At 47.0% G+C, this 16,730-nt stretch overlaps 2 protein-coding genes across 2 annotated transcripts; one reads left to right on the plus strand and one right to left on the minus strand.

The window, feature by feature from the left end:
- Positions 1–39: 39 nt before the first annotated feature.
- c8h1orf50 (chromosome 8 C1orf50 homolog) lies at positions 40–2,079 on the minus strand. The gene is made up of 5 exons (XM_037490563.2): positions 1,893–2,079; positions 1,563–1,678; positions 1,398–1,484; positions 892–1,023; positions 40–561 (listed from the first exon to the last, which is right to left on the minus strand). The coding sequence occupies exons 1-5, from the start codon at positions 1,939–1,941 to the stop codon at positions 376–378; spliced, it is 570 nt and encodes a 189-aa protein (XP_037346460.2). The 5' UTR covers positions 1,942–2,079; the 3' UTR covers positions 40–375.
- A 1,629-nt stretch (positions 2,080–3,708) lies between these two features.
- Positions 3,709–11,371, plus strand: p3h1 (prolyl 3-hydroxylase 1). The gene is made up of 15 exons (XM_037490561.2): positions 3,709–4,239; positions 5,688–5,840; positions 6,164–6,353; positions 6,443–6,574; positions 6,700–6,839; positions 7,455–7,544; positions 7,623–7,675; positions 7,761–7,888; positions 8,325–8,452; positions 8,538–8,633; positions 8,728–8,878; positions 9,552–9,669; positions 9,751–9,826; positions 10,376–10,516; positions 10,670–11,371. Exons 1-15 carry the CDS (start codon positions 3,796–3,798, stop codon positions 11,129–11,131), a joined length of 2,502 nt encoding a protein of 833 aa, XP_037346458.2. The 5' UTR covers positions 3,709–3,795; the 3' UTR covers positions 11,132–11,371.
- Positions 11,372–16,730: the final 5,359 nt, after the last annotated feature.

Genomic DNA, 16,730 nt, shown 5'->3' on the forward strand with positions numbered 1-16,730 from the left:
CATATATTGAGTCATTAGTTACTACAAAAAACATGTTAAATGTTTGAATGGCTGTTCATTTCTGATTCATGGAGCCACGCAGGAGAGTAATCCAAAATCCTCTCAGTTAAAACCTTTGTCAACCAAATCCAAAGCTTAAAATGATGCTCATTGCTGCGCTTGTTATTGATAAGGCTCATTTACAAATTTAAAAGATCAAATATCAAACAGTTCGTATCATGACAATCGCTCTGATGTCAGTCCATGACTGGAGATCAGTTTAAAAGTTTACCCTCTTCTCCTCGAGTCAGTGCACGAGACCCTGGAGCTGATGCTTTGACGCGTCTGTGCAGACTCATTAAGACCCTGGTGAGTAACCCCCCCCCCCCCCCCCCTCTACTCAGAGAGGCCTTTGAAGTTGGGTCCTGTGTGCGGCGGCAGGGCCGTCTGCTGGCTGAGAAGTTTGTCCATGATGGCAATCTCGGCGTCCCTCTTCTCCACCTGCTCCACGGGGGTCCAGGACATGTCGTGTTGAAGCTTGAACGCGCCGGTGAAGGCGTGCGGGCAGCTGGGCCCCCATTCCTTCAGGGGGGGGGGGGAGGACACGAGCGTGAGATTTGCATGGTACGGTTTTTCTTTCCACAAATCAGATTACAAATGTTTTATGTATCTTTGTGGGTGGAAACCATGTCAAACAACAGGCAGCTAAACTGTCGACAAACAATACCGCAACCGGTCCAATCCAACCCGCCTGCTCACTATCAGTCAGGTGACCTTTAAACTCCCTGAGGCGACGTTAAGCAACAGGCCCTGTGCTGGCGTGTTATAACACATTGTGTCCACGTGTGGCGACGTGCCGTCAACCGTCTGCTTGGTGCATGTTACATGCGCACGCATTGGTAGAATCCAGACCTTAGGGGAGATGATGGAGAAGTACTGCTGTCCGGATGGCCGCTGGTAGAGGTAGTACATGTTGCCTGGTTTTTTGACAATGTTGCAGGCAGCGTGGTGGAGGTCGGCGTCTCTTTTAGCGTCCTCCAAAACCTGAAAACAGAGAAAGACGTACTTTTTGTTATCTGACATAATCAAATTCTAGCAGGATTTGGGTTTTTTTTCTACAAATTTGTATTACATGTATGGTTCATGTCTTAGGGCCATACTATACCAGATATAAATTGTTCGTCAGCTGTTCCGTTGTTAAAATGCACATTAATATCAGGAAGTAATCTTGTCAGATGTGAACATTAGTGGAGTTTTGCTTGCGTTATCATCACATGACTATTTGGGTATTTTGTTGAATAGATCCTAATCCACAAGAAGCAAATTTGGATTGTTTAAACTCATTTACGTTAAGAAATTAGCTACAGGTAATAAAAAGAGCAAGTCACAGCAGTATCCATGGGGTTTTGGCCGCTCACCTTCCTGGCCTGTTCCTGCAGGTACCTGATCTGGTCAGCGATGACCGTCAGTTTGTTGCAAGCATTGGCCCTCGTGAAATCATCCCCCTGAATGGAAAATAATCCAGTTATGGCTGTGTAAAAGTCGAGCGCTTGGAAATAATGATCATGAGTCTCAGTCCACACCCTCTGTACTTGTGTGGCCAAGGCCACCAGGTCCATGGGGTCTCCCACCCTGGTGGTCTGGTAGGAGCTGACCAGTTCCACCCCGCTGGGGGCGCTGCTGCTCTCAACTAGAGTCACTGTCAAAGAGAAACACACACAAGTACAGTTACGTCACCATTGCATGCAATCAAATAACACCACAGCAACTACTGAATCCAATTACTGTACAGCTGCTATTACGACTACTTGTGAAGTCACGATGCATGAGTGTGGGAACTGTATCTGGTTCACAATGAGCTCTGTGAGACACCTTACAGGCTATTGAGGTTTGACAGGACACGTTTCTGTTACCTGTGGTGGTCCTGTCGGGCTGACTGGGGAGGCAGACCGTCCTTTCCATGTTCTTCTTTACGTTTACACGACAAACTCCTGTCACTGAGGATATTTAAAGATCCATGTCCGACTGCTAGTTTCCTAACCATGAGAAATACCTCAGGTTCTACAGGGTCCTAGATCTCCGTCCCATTTTGAAAGTATGGTAGTCCTAATCGGTGCCTGTAAAAATACTTGAAATGAAAAGCTTTATTGGATATTTTTTTGGAATGTAATCAATTCAATTTTGTAACGTAACACTTTTATGCTCAAGTTAATTCCAATAGGACCAAGTTAAGAAGTATATTTAATAGTAAATTCACATTATTATTTTCGGGCGCTTTAAAACATCTCCGCCGCAGAACATTTAAAACGAGGAAGATGTGTCACTGTTGAGAAATCACAAAGCAGAGTTGCGATATCCTTCCATAAAACCTGTTGTCACACATTTATTCCATTGGCATCTTAACACTGCATTAAACCACAGAGCGTCGGGATAAACGCAAAGGTGCATTGGATTTACAATAGTCCTGGTTTTAGGTTTCTTGCCATTTCCCGTCATGGGTTACCCATGATGCATTGCGCTCATACTTACACAACTTTTTTTTTCACGATGGGTAGAGGGCTAGTAGAAGTTATTTCCCATTTTATATTTATATGTATTTTTCTTTTTCTTTTTGGGGATAACAGAGGTATTATAAAATAATTAAATATTAAATATGTATTACCATGTAGTGGTGCGATAAAAGTAGTAGTATAACAAAGGGAAAGTACATCAAGAAAAAGTCCTGCATACTTAAGTCAAACAATAGCAAGAATTACTATATGACGATAAATGATATGTATTTGCAGAAAATGTACATTATAGTGTTTAAATTGTATGATACATTTGTGGATTCATATTACTGCTGAATTCATGCAGCATGTTAATGTTGTGTTAGACGTTTTCAATGCTGGTGACTTTATTAGATCAATGCCAACTTTGAGCTCAGAAAGACATCCGGTTATTTAATCTCACAAGTAGCTGACTACAGCTGTCAGACCACTGTAGCTGGGAAAAAAATGTATAGATTTCATTAATACATGGCTCCTATATACCAGATAATAACAGATCATATACATATTTAAGTCAAGAACAAGTACCTTTATGCTACACTTAAGCAGGTGAGAGAACATGTACTAATCATTTATACTGGTCCCTGCATATGTATTGCATTTGGTTTCCTGTGATAATACAATGCTTGTCTTTATAATACGACAGACTTCATCTTACACATTAGTTCATTACATGCTGTGAAACTGAGGAAAAAACATATGACATCCAAAGCAAATCCGCTCTTTTCTCTTTTTTCAGGTGTTTTTGATAACTTTGCCTATTTTAGAACAAGAACAGAAATGGTCAAAAGGTCGCACCATCATGTTTTTAAAGTCATATTTTGCAGTCTGTCTGCAGCTGATCACTATGGAAATAAAATCACACTTATTGCTCTTATTTTGAGATTGATGTGGGATTACAGAAGCTTGGTCCTTGAGGAGGAGATGCTCTTGTTGATAGTGATGATGATGTTGAAAATTATATGCTATTGCTTGGATTTACAATGGGTTTTTTTTGTCTGGTTCATGTGACTTTTTTAAAACAAATTTCTACTGTGGACTATATGTGAAGTATATACTTAAGTCAACCGTAACATATAATGTGTTCTGCCCTTTATTACATTATAATAACGACACATACGTGTGTATGTGCTCGGTGGGGGGGAGACTGTTCAAGAACCCCGCCTCCAGACAAGTTCCAGGCGTGGAGCGAAGTGAGCGCCTCTCCCCTCCCACCGGCTCTAACCTCCTGGATCGGGCTGCGGAGCCCCGGCGGGTTTTTAGCATCATGGAGTCCCGTTATGCGCTGCTCCTTTGCTGCCTCTTGCTCCCGGTGTGCGCCTCGCACCCCCTGGAGCCCTTCGACTCCCTCTTCGACACGGCGGTGGAGGCCTACTACAAGGGGGACTGGCTCACGGTGATCCTGAACATGGAGAAGGCGCTGCGCAACAAAGCGACGGTCCGCAGCGTGAAGGCTCAGTGCCGGCTGGGCTGCGCCAACCAGACCGCCTTCGGTGATCGCCTGTCCGGCTCGGGGGGAGCCTCCGTGCCGGGCGCCGGCTCCGTGGAGGACCTGGGCTTCTTCCAGAAGATCCTCCAGCGGGCCGACTGCGTGAACTCGTGCGAGGCTAAGAAACTGGGGACCCCGACAGTGCACTGGGTCACCGCAGAAGTGGAGCTGGAGTTCAAGAAGAGGACCCCGTACAACTACCTGCAGGTCGCATATTTTAAGGTAATTAAGTCAAAGTGCTTCGATCAAGGCGGTCCCGTTGTAAAACAAATGCATCACACGTTGCAAGTCGAAAAAAAAGTTTAAAAAACTGTTGTTAGGCATTGTAACCACCCCCCCCCCCCCCCCCCGAAACCATTGCAAACCCTGCCACGTCTTTGAGGTGGAGTCAGCTTCTGTGGAGTCTTCACGTGCAGACTTTTAGGGATCCAGCAGTTTAAAGGCCCAACGTGTGGCCTTCAAGTGCTACTTACAAACTCACACTTTCCCCAGAACGAAGTGGTCAATAATAACTCATGCCGGAGTACTTTTAGCATCCAAGTGGGAAGGCCTCCATGGAAAGCGATATGATGCACGATAATGTTATTCTTTTTGGCTTAATCAAAGATACGACCCTCAGACGGAACTTGAACGCAGCACCAAATTAAGAAGGCATTCTGTGGCAGAATTTGAAACTATCGCTGAAATATGTTCAAGTATGAGAATAAAAATGAATAGTGAATTTCAATGATAATTCTTATTATCAGTCCTTAGATTCAGCATACAATAGAAAAAAATAAATTCAAACATTGCCTTGTAAGAGTTGATCAGTTCTATTAGAAGCGCCTCTGTTATCCATTTTAATTACAGGCCACTAGAGTTACATTGCTGTTGATTATGTAGAAGTACAAATGTAGGGTGTAAACAAATGCTGTGTATTGTGTATTGTGTTACTATGTCTTGTGAGGCTGTGTTTATTCCCTAAAACACAGTTGGTTTGGCAGGCAATGGTTCATTTTGTGTTGCGTTTAAACACCCTGCACCCTTAAATTAGATTTCTTTTTAAATCACAATAGATATACCACACTGAAGACAGTATCCTGATGTATTGCATTTTAATCCATGCATCATGATACGTATCTTATCAGGAGAATCCTGAGAATACAGTAGAAATAAGTGCTTTTTCCTGCAGGTTGATGTTAGAGGTCAATATAAACTAATGTACAAATGACAGAATCCCTCTTTATCAATTAGCCCGATGTAATTTATCTCATTCTTGGGAGTAAAGGGCTGGTTAAAATTAAGAGTGTGATCTAACTGTCATGCTGGATTTGGTCAATTTAGGAGAGTACGACTGAGACATAATATAAAAAAAAGTGATGATGAGTCGGCACATTGGAGCTGTCAGCACAAAAGAGCCACAACTTTCACTTTATGAAGGGAATGATGGACTTTTCCAGGGAACATGACTCGGCATAAATGCTAATCCCACTCTGTGCTGGATGTGGGAATAAGCTACAGTTAGCTATTCCTCCCAAAGCAATAATATATAAATGAATGTCGCCTCACTGTGTGCGGTTTCTATGGCTGGCGTGTTAGCAAAGAGCTTCATGAATAGAGCAATATGTTTTTGATGACTGGCTCCTTTTAATCAAAATTAAGGAGCTGTGTTTCATTTGAATTTTTCCCAGATCAATAAGATGGACAAGGCAGTAGCAGCTGCCCACACCTTCTTCCTGGCCAACCCGGATCACATGGAGATGAAACAGAACCTGGACTACTACAAGATGATGGCCGGAGTGGAGCCGGAGGACTTCAAAGATTTGGAGGCCCAGCCGCACATGGTGAGAGCCGACGCCTCCTCTGACGCCTTCAGGGCCTTTTTTGGTCCTCTTCGCCTCAGGGCCGGTCTTTAGAGGGAGTCCGCTCGCCGCGTTCCAGCACTTTGTGGCTGTTATAACGGTACATGGCAAAATATGTATTATAGGGGATGTTCAAAGCTTGACAGTTAACCGTTATTTTCAATGCATTTTAACATTATGTTCCTTTCCTTGGCGCCAATGCACAAAAGCAAACGCCTTCAAGTTCAAACCTTCCCGGCAAATGTCCGGCTTCTGAGCCAAACGAAAGACGTTTTGCACAACTGCCTCCCCCCCCCCCCCCCCAGGCACAGTTCCTGCTGGGGAAGAGCTACTACAGCGACGACTCCTTCGGCCTGGCCGCGGAGCACTTCGAGGCGGCGGTGGACGAGTACTTCACTGCCGACAAGGAGTGCCGAGCGCTGTGCGAGGGCTCCTACAACTACGACGGCTACAACTACATGGAGTACAGCGCAGACCTCTTCCAGACCATGACGGGTGAGACCGTGCGTCCTGTGCAGAGGGACGGAAGGGGGGGGGGGGGGGGGTGTTCAGATAGAATTTGCTGACCGCGGTCCTTTTGTCAGACCACTACATGCAGGTGCTGAACTGTAAGCAGCACTGCGCCGTGGAGCTGGCCTTGACTGCCGGCAAAGACGAGCCCTTCGAGGACTTCCTGGCCTCGCATTTCAACTACCTGCAGTTCTCCTACTACAACAGTGAGCACACAGCAGCACTCTGTCCAACATGTGCCACGTCCTCCACCGCAGTGGAAGCACGCTCATTTTATGCTCACGTGAGCATCTCAGCAGAAGCCTCCTCCCGTCTTGTCCCCTCCCTCCAGGTGAGAAGTACGAGCAGGCCATAGAGTGCGCCCGGACCTTCCTGCTGTTCCACCCCGGGGACGAGGTGATGAACCAGAACCTGGCTTATTATTCCGCCGTGCTGGGCGAGGAGAAGGCGCAGGCCGTCGCGGCCAGACAGGTACGCCTCGTCATCTCCGGCGCCTCTATGCCCGAAAAATCACTCGTGAGCGAGGGAGGTTTCACAAAATCCAACATGGGAGGCAGTAAGTCCCGCGGCGAGAGAAAGATTGGCACAAGAAACGCACTCAAGGGACTTTTTTAAAAGAGCGCTGATGGCCATCTGGAGCTCAGAAATAGTTTTCTGCCTCTTAAAGAAGTGATAAGGGAGATTTGTTTTATGTCCATTCAGGAGGATTTAATTGTAATATAATATAATAATTGTATTGCTGGTCGATGTATACACATTAATACACGGCCCAGAAAATGATCAGATGCTTCATGTGGTCTGAGAAGCAGTTCTATATTTGTAATTCATTGTTCTCAATGACCATAGGTTACAAAATGATGGCCACCGTAAAAACCTAATTAAAATGCTGAAATTTAATAAAAATGGTCATGAACCCACATGGTAATTTGTGAATTCAGGGGTGCCCACACTTTTTCAACTCGCAAGCTACTTTATAAAAGTTCACATGCATTAAAAATGCTAAATATATGTGTATTCATATGTATACATTTGAGAACAAAACACTTCTAGGTCGAAGTTATTTGATTTTTTCTTGTTTTCCTGCAGGTGGTAAAGCTGTACATCCAGCAGTCCATATTGGAAAAAGAGCTGCTCTACTTTGGATACGAAGCCTTCGGAATCACCTTCGTAGATCCAGTGAGTGAAAAGTCCTTCGCTATGGATCACATTCTGCTCTCAGGTGGTGTTTGACTGCTGCCTTTTACCGTCCTTCAGGACACGTGGACTCCTGAAGATGTCATGCCGAAGAAGCTGAGGGACAAGCAGAAGTAAGATTGACCTGAATGCGTCTCTCACACACACACACACACATTTACGTTTACTGTGGAAGTGATGTCATGGCCTCTGTCCCAGGGTTGAAAGAGAGACCACGGCGAGGATCACGGAGGAGATAGGAAACCTCATGAAGGAGATTGAGACTCTGGTCGAGGAGAAGAAGAAGGATTCTTCAGATATGGCCATGATTCTAGCGCCACAGGAAGGTGAATATTACCAGAGAACCCCATGGAGCTTTTGTTCCTTATGGTACACGTTCATATTGCTGCGTATTCTACACAAACCACAGTAAAAATAGACTACATTTCCACAAATGTACCTTGGGCGATGGGTGTGTCGGTCTGTGAGTGTGTGTGTGTGTGTGTGTGTGGTCAGGTGGCTTCTCGGCGCACCTCTATCTGTAGGCAGCAGAACGCATCATTGACCAGGAAGTGGGACTAAGACCCATTTCCTCATTCATTTCAATGAGAAGGTGTGTCCTGTCCCTCAGATGCCTTCGTCCCCTTCGCGCCTCACCTCGTGATTGAGGGCCCATTTAAACTCGCACTCGAGACCGCGTTGATTGTTTTGAATGGGGGGGGGGGGGGGGGGCCCTCCGACTCTTTACTCCTCCTTGACACTGCGACCTTTTTCATCCTCGAGGCGCTGCGCCGTTGCCCGGCGACATCAAGGTGACCATGACGGCCAGTCAGCTGAACGGCTCCCAGCGGGTGCTGCTGGACGGGGTGACCAGCGAGGACGAGTGCAGGGAGCTGCAGCGCCTCTCCAACGTGAGTGATGGAAGGGAGGAAGCAGCGTCGGCCCCTCGCTTCCCACCGTCGTGGCGGAGTATTTATGCCTGTGCACCTTCCCCAGGCGGCGGCTGTGAAAGGTGACGGCTACAGGGGGCGCCCCTCCCCCCACTCCCCCAGCGAGACGTTCCAGGGCGTCACCGTGCTGAAGGCCGTGAAGGTTCGTTAAAGCAAAGCGACGGCGGGGTCTCCAGCTTGGCTGGCCCCGTAGGCTGCTGTTTAATGCCGCGCCCCCCCCCCCCCCCTTCCCACAGCTCGGGCAGGAGGGCACGGTGCCGCTGAAGAGCGCTCGTCTGTTCTTCGACATCAGCGAGAAGGTGAAGAAGATGCTGGAGTCGTACTTCGGCCTGGACGCCCCGCTCTACTTCTCCTACTCACACCTGGTGTGTCGCTCCGCCATCAACGGTACGTCCAAAAGGGGGTCAAAACGATGGACTAGAGCTTGGATCCATTCCAGAGTAGAAGCTGAATTGATCGCTCGTGGCCACTAGAGGGCAGCAGAACCAAGCAAAAAAAACCAAAGCTGACATCAGCGTACGAAGTTGCTGTGGTGAACGTGTAAACAACACACCACTCATAGATGATATGAGCTACATGTATATTTCCATACTTTACACTGTGTCATCTCTCCGCAGCCTAATGAATATCCAGTAAAAAGTCCAGTATTCTACTTTTTTTTGGTCATCTTGAGTAGCGGTCTGCGACAGAATCCGGTCCCTTTTAATGTAAAACATTTTAAGAAGTCAAATGAAAAAAAAGTTATTCATTCTTTCTGTGTGGTACCAAATGTCCAGACCACTGTTCTTGAGGGCAGGAAGCGATAGGTTTGATTGTTGTGGATCTGTTTATCCATACATCCGTCTCCTTCACGTGTACCCGATATCTTAGGAATGCACTGAGGGAATTTATTCAAATTTAAAGCTCTCTCCTTTGGTTTGGAAATGTAAAAAGGGGGAAGTTCTCAGTTGCTACAAAGGGTCGCTGCGGTTATGAGAGCGGAGTCCACGCGAGCTGAAAAGAATCTGGACGGTTTGAGTTGTGTGATCCCCCTGTTCTCTTGGCACTGTTGTTTATGCAGAGAAGCAAGAGGACCGCGAGGACCTGAGTCACCCCGTTCACGTGGACAACTGCCTGCTGGTCTCTGAGCTCAACGAGTGCATAAAGGAACCTCCTGCGTACACACACAGAGACTACAGGTGAGCGCGCCAATACACACAAAGTACACCACAGAGTCCCAATGGCGAGCACCCCCATAACTGGACGTCTCTCCCCTGCAGTGCCATCCTTTATCTGAACGGTGACTTTGAGGGAGGAGAATTCATTTTCACTGAGTTGGATGCTAAAACAGTCACGGTAACCATTCAGCCTTTCCTTCCATCCTCTGTTTCTCAACCTGTGATGCACGGACGGACAAAATACATGTTGGAAAGGTTCAATCAGGAGAGTGCCGCCAGTTAGGTTTGGGATTACCACCTCTGTAATATTAATGAAAAAGAGCCACATCAGCAGCACACTTGAATATACAGGTTGAATATATAAAGCTTCCTCTGAACACAAATGTTCAGTTATTCGTTTAGTTCATTAAGCTTTGAGTGCCAATAGCTATGTTAGCACTGTTAACTGTGTTAGCAGATTAGCTGTTAGCAGTCTGATCAAGAACATTTTGTCATCTGAAACAGAAAATGATGTTGTTGTTATATATGTCAGTATAGTCGTATATACATGTATGTATAGCTGTTATATATAATGTGTTTTTTTGTGTGTGAATCGCCAGTCAGGTGACACGTGATTGTGCGTTTCCAGTAGTCTGCATGATTAGCCGGGGAGTGACTGACTGACGGACAGATGCACGGACGCACACACAGTACCGACCACATCATCTCTGTTTCTGGACTCCAACAGGCCGAGGTGCGTCCACAGTGCGGTCGCGTGGTCGGCTTCGGAGCGGGGCGGGAAAACCCCCACGGCGTCAGAGCCGTCACCGGGGGCCAGAGGTGCGCCGTGGCGTTGTGGTTCACCCTGGATCCTGCCCACGAGGAAAAGGCACGGACCATCTCGTAACACTGTGTATTAGTCGTTTTTAACAGCAGAAACTTTACAGTAATAAACAGTAATATTGAAGTGGTAGTCAGTGGCATATTTTAAATACATTCATCTACTCTAATGAATTCTTGTCTTCCCTCAAATGTACCGCAGGAGAGAATCCAAGCCCAGGAGATGCTGAATATGTTTTCCACCCCAGTGAACGCGGAGTTCATCAAGACGAAAGAGGTGGGCGGAGCCTCGGAGCCCCCACCGACAACCGCTGAACCTGCCGCGCAGGACCACGCGCCGGCGAGGCAGGAGCCGGATGCAGTGGCACGCGGCGAGGCCGCTGACCCGGCAAAGGGCCGCGCGGAGGTGGGCGGCGAAACCGCACCAGGCGCCAAAGTCAAAGCTGCTCCGAAAGCCAAGGCCAAGGCGGCGGACAAAGTCAAGCCAGCTGGCAAAAAAACCGGCAAGCAGACGGTTAAAACGCAGTCCAAGCCGGGGGTCAAAAAGGACGCAAAACCGGCGGCAAAGAAGACGGTCAAAGTCGTAACCAAGAAGGACTCCAAAAAGGCCGAAGCCAACGCCGCCTCGGCCTCAGACTCTCAGAGCGGCAAGGAGGAGCTGTGACCAAACAAGCGCCCTGTGAGACTGTGTCCACCTCCCCTCTAGTCTACACCTTTCTGCGGGGGAGGGGGAAGGGGGGGTGTGACAGCGGAGGGAAACGTTGAGTCCAATGTTCCTGAAATCATCACACGACCATCTGCTGAAGCGCCCGAATCACTGGAGCTAGCTCCGCCCCCGGCGCCCCAAGCTGCCTGCGTCTGTATAGATAGTTCCTGCTTTCATATCCGTTTGGGTTCTCCGGTAGAGTGGTGTGTGGTGGGGGGGGGGGGGGGGGGGGGGGGGGGAGGGGGGAGACTCAGATCAATCATGTGAAAAAATGAATAAAAGTGATGTTTTCTACATTGGTTGATTTTCATTTAAAGAACCAAAAACCTAACGCAATACTCCGAGCCGACACTGGAGGTCAGGGGGGAAGCGCCGGTCTGTGAACCTACTGCTCATTCGAAAAAAACATGAGAACTTCACTTTTGAAGAGAAATCCTCAGGCGGTGAGCTTCAAGATTTTTTTTGGGGGGGGGAATGTCCTGCTGTGATTTGATATCAACCTGAATGATTTAACGCCTGTGTGCTCATTGTTCTCCCCGACTTTCTTGAAGGCTTCTGCACCGTCACATTGTAAATCTCGAGGCCTGCTTGGGAAAAAGGAATAGTTTGAAGTTGAGGCCTCACTGATGTATATGTTTTCTCTGCGGACGCTGCTGTTCATTAAATTCAGATCATCTTTTGCTCTTCACCAGATGCCAGTTACCACTTCTGTCAACCTTAACCTTCCCCACAGAGCCGCGGTCGATGTGCTGTACATCGCTCACAGCGCATCACCGGGGGGGTTGGTAGTAGGTAATATTTAATACTTCTAGTAACTTATAATACTTTCTGTTGTCTTAGTAGAGCACTTTTTTAAGCGTATATTCCAAAGGGATCTTGCATTAAATGTGATCGAAAAGAAAAGAATGTGGAAGCAGGAAGGTTGTGCACAGAGCTTTGGTCCGGGGGGGGGGTGAGGGAGTGACGTTCCTTTAGCGTTACGCCCGTAGCACGGTGCAATCAGCAAAGCGCGACCATCGGCCGCTGCCTGAGCATGCAGCGTAACAGTGATCACAAGGAACATGAATAGCAACACGCCAATGGGGAGACTTTCAAAATAAAGGATTCCTCCAAGGTGGGTGAAAAGGAAGCAACATTAAGCTGTTGTGCCCAACTATTTTGGCTGGTATTGAGCCCTTCAAGAATGCTTCGTGTGAATATTCACCGACCTTATTATCGCACATGTGTTACCACGTCCGCTCCGATTTATGGCAAGCTTGTTCTCAAAGTCAATATTCTCTTCCTTTTTGCTTCAAGTTTGGGCTCTACCAACTCCTAGGACTCTCCAAATTCTAAATGCTCCACTATGTTCACCTGATTGTCTCGAACTGTGTCTACTGTTTGCTGAGTAGTTCTTCCGGGATTATTAGAGCTTCTTTTGATGCTGCTGCAGATGCTACGAGAGCTGGGAGAGTGACCCCAAACAGTGAGGTTATAGGCCGGAAAGATAAAAAATGAATATACAATTCCATATATACAGTATATGGTTTATATAAAATTTAGCTGCTTTAGAATGAGGTATTTGGAAAGCACAGGTGTCAATGGAATTAAATAACAGCATGAATCATCATCTCCATCTACGGTTCCTCTTTAAATGCCTGTGGTGCAGTTGGATGTGGGCAGCTATGACGTATCCCATGGGATGTCTGCGTAGGTTTAGCATGTGGATGAAGTCATGCCAGCACAGAGAAGCCATCTGGACGCACACAAACAGAAACAAACACACATAGGGTGTGATAATGGCAACACAAATAATAAGCACAGCACAGTGGCATCCCAGTCCTTCACAGGTATGGATAAGCTTTTTACACAGGTTTTCATACAGAGGGCAGCAGTGGGACTGTCAGACTGCATCAAGTGTGTGTGTGTGTGTGTGTTTGTGTAAGTATGTGTGCGGCCGTGAGTCAAATATTTAGTGCAAAAATTCTTCCAACTCTGTTCAAACACAGATTGGACGCAGGACCCCTTAACTCTTTAACACACGCATGCAGCACCAGCCAAAAGTCTGGACACACTCTTTGAATTGAATGAGTGTCCAGACTTTTGACTGCAACTTTACATGCATACAACAACCATGGAAATACATGTCAGGGCATTTACTTCAGAAAACGGGTCATTTAAGTTGCCTCAAGCTCGTAGTGTGATTAATGTGACGGGCAGATGTACTCTGTCATGCATAAACCAACTCCCAACCTCCTACAGTGACAGAATGCATGAACAGGACCCTTCTGCCCTGCTGCTGCAGTGTGTGTGTGTGTGTGTGTGTGTGGTGTACTGTCAGTGCCTTCTTTGTATCGTCTTACTCTTGTTTGATTGAAAGAGGGACAGAGAAAAACACACAAGGATCTTTGTTTCCCGTGTATTCGTGGCCTATGGATTTGACCATTGTTTCTCCAATAGAGAGTGGGAGAAGGACAAGGGTGGAGGCCGGGGCGAAGGGGGGGGGGGGGCAGAGTACAGTAGACAACGGAGGTCTAGTACGGGATTGGCACAGCTGGCTCTGGCTTTTTGGGCCATCAGCCGCACCACAGTTCAAATGCATTTTCTAGATGTATTAAAAACACTAACAAAACTGTAAGGGCATCGCCACGGGCCTGTTTGCGTGCATGTGTATGTACTGTGAGCCCTTGTTGCCACGCCGACGCGGTGGTTATGGAGACGGAGGTGGCAGGTTGGGGTCAGGCACAGCAGGACGCGGGCTGAGATTAACCATGACTCCGGAGAGCGGGGGATGAAACAGCAGGCTACCACACACTGACTTGGCCCCTACGGGCCACCGGCGGCGGCACATCCAGAAAGAAAGAGGTTTTCCTTTGGCATAAACCTTCAAGATCGGCCTTTTCTCTCGTATCTGTAAAACCTTGTTCCGTTACTGAAAAGTCATGTTCGGACACAAAATACTGACTGTTTCCGTTCCGGACCAGAATATAACCGTTTCAAGTGGCATATTTAACAGCTTGACTTGAGGTGCCCCCCCCCCCCCCCTCTCCCAAACAGAGGCCTGTGGGGCGTTACAGTACAAGGCGAGGTCAAACTGTAGCTGTCAGTTCCATTGCTGCTGCCGGTCCATTGCAGCGCCGTTCGGCCTCTTGTCTAAAACCAACCTTGTGTTAGAGGGACAGAGGGGTCCATTGTGTTGGTGGCTGTTCTGACGGATGCCTGGCTGATGACTTCAGCTGCGCCATGAACTGTGTCCTTATTCTCCTATAGGACTGGGACCGTGCTGGCCTGGGCAAGGGACCATGGCCGGGAGGGAAGCAGAGGTCCGGCGCATGTACAGGATAGCCTGATCTACAGATAGGGCCTTACAGGAAAGGAGTTTTGTAATGATGTTGAACTTTGATTGAATCTTTGGACTCGTAATGTGCTGATGTTGTTTTACTTTTACATTCAAACATTAACGATGTAGATTCAGCATCTGCCAGGAGATTATTCAATTGGTCGCGCGTGCGTGTGCATGCATGCACCTCTGTGTCTGTCTGTCTGTCCATGGTTAAGTTTGCACATTGATGGTCCCGTAAGCTTGGTATAGTTTGTGCTCATTTTTTGCTCTTTGTTGTGCTCCAGAAGCCCTCGTGGTTGATTCCCACTCTGTGAAAACATATCATCATATCGTTGACTGCCCAGGTAGCCAGCGGACTCGGCCGTATTTCGGCTCGATGCGGCCAGATGTGAGCCAGCTTTGGCCCATTTCATTCATGCCATATCTGGCCCAGATGTAGCTGTTACCGACATGGCCCTATTCTGGCTCAGACATCGCCACCGGGTTTACTGGCAACAACCACTGAAACGGGATCTGGCCCAATGATGACTGCCAAACCTGGGCCATATCTGGCATTACAGAATCGGGCCTATACTGGTTTACTGGCAACCAGCACTGAAAAAGGTTCTGGCGGGGGATAATTTCCTCTATACTTCTATGTCAACATCTACCCTGCGCTGCACACGGTCTGTAGAGTACAACACTGTTGTCCTTCCAGACAGTGGTTGGCATAAGGAGTGAGAATGTAATACTATTGTAAGATTTACCATTCTTGTTTTGTAAATTGTGAGATCTCACAACTCTTTCTTGTCTCTGTTTCTACCAGGCTGAGACCTCTGGATTTTGGCCTGAATCAAAGGTTGCTATCTAGTATGAGTTTTAATTATTTTGGCCATTTGTATTATGGTTGCAAAAGAATGTTTATAACTTGCACAAAATAAAAACAATATGTACCTTTCTTTGGCTTATGGTTTTCACTTAATATCTTTTCTGGATCACCAAACAATGTGATCTTGACTGGCTTGATTTTATAAGTAAAAGAAGTGAGTTTTTGTGACATGAAGAATATATTCAACCCGATCCTGGCGCGTCATTCATCCCGGGTCTTAGCGGAGTCCTTGACTCCTGACTCACAGATTGTTTCTATCTTGATTTCTACACCTAGATGGGGCAATTGAATATATGAACGTGTGTAAGCTTCATATGTATTTTAGCAAATGACAAATTGCATCAAGTTCTCAAGCCAGAGCAATGTACACCCTAAAAGCAGTTAGGAGTCCCGCTGTGTTGACTGTTTAACAGGGCCAACGGCTAACAGAACTAAATACACAGGACTGATGGTTCCTGATCGGAGCAAGCGTTGTGCAACATGAAGCTGCAGACATATGGGAGCATATCTGTTGCATGAGACCCGGGAGTTGAAAACGCATTTGATACACTTGCAGTCTCAAGAAGTTCCGATTTGTAATTGTAACCTCACAGCAACAGCAACTGTGGGCGACTGTGGGTGAGTGGGGAGCGTGGTTGTCGTCCAATCAGAGGGTTGGTGGTTCAATCCCAGACTCGGCTAACCCGCATGTCGATGTGGTCTTGGGTAAGACACTTGGCTCCTGTAGCTGTGACTACGGTGTGAATGTTAGTTACTGATGGGCAGGTGTCACTGCATATGGTAGCTCCATCAGTGTATGAATGGGTGAACAATGACATCTGTTAAAGCAGTGTTAAAGTGGTCGGAAGACAAGAAATGCCATATACAGTAAGTACAGTCCATTTACCTGTGGTTGCTTGGCGGATCTGTACTTGTTCAGTTGATAGGTGGATGTAGTTTTAATATGTGACTATACCATTTGGTTTACATTTGGATCCTCGTTAAAGCCTTTACGAGAAAGAGATACACAGCAGTGCAGGATCCGTTTAAAGTTATGTTTCCTGCAAAGAATGATAGCTTAGCGCTGTGTGGCGGAGCTGATTGGCTCCAATAAACTGCAGCACTAATGGCTGAATGACATATTTATTGACTCTTAATCAAATTCCTAGAGATGATGCACAGCATAGTTTCAGCCACAGTGTGGAGGGTTAATATGTTAACTACAGAAATGTTCTCTATGTTCTGCCTTTGAGAAGACTGCTGTTGACAGTGCCAGGAGGTATCTCAGTGGAACCTGCACGTTGATCGCCACAGGCACCTGTACGCCCCTTTCCTCTCCTACCTGTACCTTCCTCTCCCAATCTCTAGCTCTCAGCCCATAAGCAGCT

Source organism: Pungitius pungitius, chromosome 8, assembly GCF_949316345.1.
Source record: "Pungitius pungitius chromosome 8, fPunPun2.1, whole genome shotgun sequence".
NCBI lineage: Eukaryota > Metazoa > Chordata > Actinopteri > Perciformes > Gasterosteidae > Pungitius > Pungitius pungitius.